We start from the raw sequence: 6,288 nt of genomic DNA on the forward strand, positions 1-6,288 counted from the left end.
GCCACTGCACTCCAGCCTGGGTGACACAGTGCGAGACTCTGTCTCAAAAAAAAAAAAAAAAAAAAAAAAAAAAAAAAAAATCCTCTAGCTAAGCATTCAGGGTGCTAGTGAGCTGTCCCCAGCCATCTCTCCATACTCATCTCCCCACTCCCTTCCCACCAGCCTGTGCTCTGACCCCAGCAAGCTCTATAGCATTCCTGAAATGTATCAGGCAGATTCCTGATTCTGAGCTGTCTTATATACTAAGTTCCTCTGCTGGACAGAGATGGAGGCCAAATACTTGTAAAAGTAGGTTTCCATGGAACCCTGACATCATGCCCTGGCTTCAGAGATCCACTTAGGAAGCTCGGTAAAGACTGCCCCTCCAGCCCCTTCCTGCTTCAGCCACAACTCACTCTCCAGGATGTCGGCAGGCTTGGAAAAGATGCTGGGGTTCCTCTTCCCAGGCTGGACTCTTCTTACCGACTGGGTGAGCATCGTCTGTCTCCCTGAGGGCCAGGAGGAGAAGCTAAGTGAGAGGCCAGGACTGGAAGTTACAGCATTCCTCAAGATGCAGGGAAACAGTGTGAGGTGGCGGATGGAACATGAGCACCAGGCATGGGTTCAAACCCCACTCTGCTACTTACTACTGTGCAATCTCAGAAAAGCTTTCCTCCTCTGAGCCTGTTTCCCCATAACATAGGAATGCACTAATAACTCTGTATCCTAGGGTCCTGGTGCATTATTCAGGTGATAATGAATGTAAAGAGACCTGGCATGTAGTGCACACTCAATGAATGGTAGCTCCCTTTTCACTCTTGTTCTAGAAATGGATTATCAGATGCTCCTGAGCAGCCAGTGGCCTGGGACTCCTGCTTTGGTGTCTGCACCTAACCTTCTTGGCAAAATGGAGCTTTGTTTTCCTCATCTGTAAAATGGAGATATTAATTCCCACCTTGCAGGGTGATTCAGTTGGCATGAGGATTCCATGAGATAGAACGTAAAAGCCTCTGAAGTATATGCAGATTGACAGCATGGGCTTCTGAGGCTCTGCCACTTTCTAACTGTGTGACCTTGGGCAAGTTACTTAACCCACCTGACCCCATGCTCTCTCATCATAAAATAAGGATAATAATAGTTCCTGCCTTAGAGGATTGTGGGGATTAAATAAGCTCATTCATAAAATCCACCTAGAACACCTAGCACATAATGCATGCTGAATAAGTGTTAGTAACTCCTTTTAGCTCAACACCTGGCACAATAGATGGCCATTTACTTTCCCTTGGGAGTCCACTCTCCCATAAAAGACTCCTACGGCCTAATTGGGGCAGTGGTCTTCAATTTTCCACACGAGGCTGGCAGGGACTGCCTGAGGATGGGTACAGGGTCCTAGGGCCACAAGCAGTTCCAGCTGTACCCTACCTGAGGCTGGGTTGGAGTCTCCAGAATGGGAAGGAGAACGCAGAGCAGAGGACTGCAGAAGCTTTGATAGGCAATTAACGCTTACTCCAGGAGCCAAATCAGAATTCTCTATGCTGCTTCATTGGGGTGACAGGAGCTCTTTTAATCAATCTAATCTGATTTCCCCTCAGATGGTTGAATGTTAATCATCTTTACAAGCAGCAGCTGTCAGGGTGGAACGAGCAAGGTAGGACTCAGGCACACACAGGGGTTGGTTCCAGGCTGAGACAGCCTTTGTTCCTACATTTGTGGCCACAAATCCTGCAAGGCATATAGCTTTGAAACAGGGTTTTCAGCAATTTTGTTTTTCTTTTTTTTTTTGCTTTACCTGAGTATGTGCTTAGAAATCAGGAGAGGAAGGCGAGGAGGTGGAAGAGAGTGTGCAGGGGAGGGCTAGTAGCTCTGATGCTTAGATGTCTTGGGAAGTCTACCAGTTCCTTCCAGAGCTCAGTATCACCAGAGGATGCAGTTAGAGGGTAAGGAGATCGGAAGGGGTTCTGGTGTGTCTGTGAAATTTGGCTGCAGGGTCTAAATGAAATTGAGCTTTGGGCCAAAAGAATTTTCATAAAACTAAAAACAGACCAAACCCCAAACCTACTTCTGAGAACTCGCTGATCCCCTGTGATTCCCTGTTACTTTGGCTGCCAGGAAGCTTGGAGCTCAATTTAGTACTCTGGGGCTAAAAATAACCCTCTTATCTTTTTTCCCTCCCTCTGAATGACTGCTCATCCCTCTCCTCATATAAAAGTTCCGTTTTGTGAGTTTGAACAATGGGAACAATCTCAAGTTTTGGAGAAAAACAAACGGTATAAATTATGAATAAATCCATAAAGTGGCCTCAGGTCTTAAGGCCTTGCTGTGTCTTAAGGCAGATGCATAGTTCAGTTCCAGATCAGACACGACTTCACTGTGGCAAGTGGAAGATTTGGGAGCCAGCAGATACTTAGCCTATACCCAACACAGATGTGACTTCCAGGACCAGGAAGGAGAACACCCAGGCCTTGGTCCCCACCATCTTTCCCCCAAGCCCCGTGGGAACGTGGCAAGAGGTAGGTGAGGGTGCTTCACAGAGTCGCTGACTCTGGAATGCGGTCCCCTGGGAAGTTTCTCAGATCCAGTGACCTGTAAAGAAACAAAGCTTGTCAGGTTCCATATTTCTGAATCACCGCTTATGGTTCAAGCAGAAATACTTCTTGACCTGTCAAGGAGGGAAAGGTGGACAGAATGATATGAGAGTGACATTTGCCCGAGTCGTGAAACCAGGTAGCTTGGGAGGTACAGAGGCTCAGAATCTGAGTTCAAATGAGGCAGACTAGGTTCCATCCCTGGGGGTAGGCTCCAGGGCCCCACATGGAGATGGGGCACAAGGATGCGCAGGGGCGAGGGGGTTCCTTGCCAATGAGTAGAGTCCAGGGCTCACCCCCAGCAGCCTCTTGGTGACTCATCAGTCACTTCTAAGACCCAGGCTTGAGGGGCATTTGTTTTGCCATCCTTTGATGGAGTTCACACTCTCACACAGACAGGTACATATTAAGGCCTGAAGACTTGGCTCCGACTACAGTGGCCTCTCATAAGGCAGGCTGACTGGAGGGTGCAGATGCCTCGGACATACCACCTCCATGAACACATTCCCAGATGTGCACGGGCTGCAGCTGGAACACATTTCTGGCCTTTTTGTTTGGGGCCTGGCTGGGAGTTACACAGCCAGGAGCCAGCTGAGGGAAAGCAGAGGGGATGCATTGTGAGAGGCCAGGGCTCCCCAGTAACTGCTGAGCGTGGGTGAGGAACTGCAAGGGTCAGAAGAGGAAAGCAGGCCTGGGACTAGGGCAAGGAACCATGGGGCGTGCGTGGCCCAGGCCGCAGCTGAGCAGAACATTTTTATGTCTCCCTAGAGCTCCGGCCAACCCAGAATCTGACTCGTTTCTGGGGATTCAAAAGTGGTTCCCTTCAACCTCCTAAGTCCAGGGTGTGGTAGGAAAGGGAAGAGACCTCCTCTCTAAAAATATATGTATCTGAAAACACTTGGATATTCCAGGGGAAGAACAAACCAGTCCCATGCTGCAGACCTTCTAGCTCTAAAACCACTAGCCCCACCGCTACCTGTTTCTCGGATGAGGGAGCAGAGTCACCAGGACGTCCCAAAGGCCTCCACATTACGTATCTCACTCTGGGCTCCAAGCAGGGAGTTGAGCAGTCTGCTGACCTGCACCGCATTCAGCCTGAGCCTGAGCCTGCTCCAAGGATGTCTGGAGGCTGAGGTGGCCTGAGACACCTTGTGGAAAAACCATTTCCCATCTGGCAGCCCACGGAAGTTTCTCAGTATCCCCGCCGTTTCCTCAGCATATGCCCTGTTGGTTAGGCTCGCCATCCCACGCTCCTCAGAACACTTGGACAAAGCAGACTGACTGACCGCAGGGAATAAAGCAGGGCACCCAGAGGTAAAGAAACCCTAAGTGGGACTGTTTGGGGGTTCCTGTCCTCAGGTCGGGGAGGGAGAGGACTTTGGGCCAATGGGGGAAAGCAGATTCCCAAAGCAGAAAGGGAGTCTTCTCTGTGGGAGATGAAGGATTAGACAGCAAAAAGTGGGGGGAGGTGGGGGAGAAGGGAATGGGGTAGTCAGGGGAGGGCAGGAGCAGTTGAGTACAGCAGTGGGGTGCAGGGATGGGGTGAGGGGAATAGGAGTGGAGCTCACCGTGTCTTGAGCAGGACTCCTCAGCTGGGGGTCCAAGCCTTCGCCTCTCCAGCAGTCCAGCGCCGGCCTTATATAGCGCAGCTGGTGGCTCAGCCTGTGGCAGCCAGCCAGGGGAAGCAGCAGCGAAACCAGATCTGAGCATGAGCCTCCCTCTCCCCTCCCCATGTCCCCTTGCAGCTCACAGAGGCCAGGATTTTGTGTCTAGATCCTAAGGAGGAGATGCCGCAGGACCTGGTAATGGGCCAGGTGGGCAGCGGCCTGAGGCTTCACAGTCCAGAGCAGAGAGAGAGGGGTCAGGAGGTGGGCTGGGCACTAGAAACAGCCCTGGGAAGGGGCCACGGGGAATTCTACATCTGGGCAGCATTTCATGGCCCAGGAGATGGTGTGCTCTTGCCTAACTAAGCCTTGCTTGCTGATGCCCCACATTCCCCTGGCCCTGGCCCGCCCACACAGAGAAAAGACTTTGCTGGTCTTAGCACATACTCCAGACACTCTTAGGCACACAGACCACCTTGGCCACTCAGCTGGGTGTGTCTGGTCTTTGCTGGGCAACTACTCAGCTTCTCTGGCTTCTGAGGGAACACTCAGGGAACCTCAGAAGGGATGAGGGACAAAAGAATTGTGGGGCATAGGTTGTCAGCTGGTGAGAACAGTTCTTCCTTTCTTCTCCCCACTTCCATCTGAGTGCCTGCTGGTACCCACTGAGACCCCAGAGCTCCAGCATGTGGACTCTTCTGAGACCCCAATGCTCATATATGTGCATGTGTATGAATACGTGTCTGACTTCAGGTATGGGCATCCACCAGCATGTGAACAGCTAGTCTTACCCATAGGGGGCGTATGCAGATGCATGTGCTTTGGGGTTTCACACCCCCACTCCCGGCCCCTGGCCCCAGCATGAGGTTATCTGTGTGCACAGACACTGGTTCTCTAATTTTAGCATGTGTTAGAATCACCTGGAGGGCAGTTAAAGCAGATTTCTGGACCCCACACCCAAAGTTTGTGATTCAGTGGGGCCTGAGACTTTGCATTTCTAACAAGCTCCCGGATGATATTGATGCTGTCGGTTCATGGATCACATTTTGAGATTGACTGGTCACAGTGATAGAGCCCCAGGTGAAGGAAGAAGATGAAGAGTGAGTGTACTAAGGACCACAGTGCCAGGTCCTGCCCCATGTAGCAGGCTTATCTAGCCTGGGCAGGGCTTCCTGCCTCATGCCGGCAAATGGAGATGGAGGGCTGGTCCTGTGGCTGTCCACGCCAGGGTCAGCTCACTCTCTCCACATACCTTTACCGAGCTCTTATTCCCAGGCTCCAGGCTGGGCACTAGGAAGGCACAAGAAAAGAGATGTGGGCCGGGCGCGGTGGCTCAAGCCTGTAATCCCAGCACTTTGGGAGGCCGAGGCGGGTGGATCACGAGGTCAGGAGATCGAGACCATCCTGGCTAACATGGTGAAACCCCGTCTCTACTAAAAATACAAAAAACTAGCCGGGCGTGGTGGCGGGCGCCTGTAGTCCCAGCTACTCGGAGGCTGAGGAGGGAGAATGGCGTGAACCTGGGAGGTAGAGCTTGCAGTGAGCCGAGATCGCGCCACTGCACTCCAGCCTGGGCGACAGAGCGAGACTCCGTCTCAAAAAAAGAAAAAAAAAAAGAAAAGAGATGTATCCTTGCACTCGGAGGAAAGCGCCTCACATGGAAATGATCCCACAGTACAACAGTGCATACCCATATGCCAGAGAGCTCCGTGTGTGTGTGTGTTTATGCCTTTTCCTGTGTGTATGTGTCTTTCCGTGTGTGTGTGTTTGTGTATGTGTGTGTATGTGTGCGTAAGAGCTGTTTTCTCTGAGCATTGCCCTTGACAAGATATGCTGGGAGGCTGGTTGCAGTGGCTCATGCCTGTAATCCCAGCACTGTGGGAGACAGGGGCAGGTGGATCACTTGAGGTCAGGAGTTCAAGACCAGCCTGGCCAATATGGTGAAACCCATCTCAACTAAAAATAGAAAAACTAGCCGGGCATGGTGGAGTGTGCCTGTAACCCCAGCTACTCGGGAGACTGAGGCAGGAGAGTGGCTTGAACCCAAGAGGCAGAGGTTGCAATGAGTCGATATTGCGCAAGTGCACTCCAGCCTGGGCGACAGAGTGAGACTTGGTCTG

At 51.6% G+C, this 6,288-nt stretch overlaps 1 protein-coding gene across 1 annotated transcript in view; it reads right to left on the reverse strand.

Annotated features, from left to right (window-relative positions):
• CILP (cartilage intermediate layer protein, nucleotide pyrophosphohydrolase) overlaps positions 1 to 4,207 on the reverse strand; it is a 15,616-nt gene extending 11,409 nt beyond the window's left edge. Inside the window, exons 1-3 of the mRNA XM_011968156.1 lie at positions 4,133 to 4,207; positions 2,395 to 2,562; positions 396 to 488 (exon numbers count right to left, since the gene is read on the reverse strand). Coding sequence (XP_011823546.1) covers positions 396 to 488; positions 2,395 to 2,455 — 154 coding nt within the window. The 5' untranslated portion in view covers positions 2,456 to 2,562; positions 4,133 to 4,207. The remainder of the gene's footprint in view (positions 1 to 395; positions 489 to 2,394; positions 2,563 to 4,132) is intronic.
• Between the last annotated feature and the right edge of the window lie 2,081 nt (positions 4,208 to 6,288).

Source organism: Mandrillus leucophaeus, unplaced genomic scaffold (assembly GCF_000951045.1).
Source record: "Mandrillus leucophaeus isolate KB7577 unplaced genomic scaffold, Mleu.le_1.0 Scaffold12, whole genome shotgun sequence".
Lineage (NCBI taxonomy): Eukaryota > Metazoa > Chordata > Mammalia > Primates > Cercopithecidae > Mandrillus > Mandrillus leucophaeus.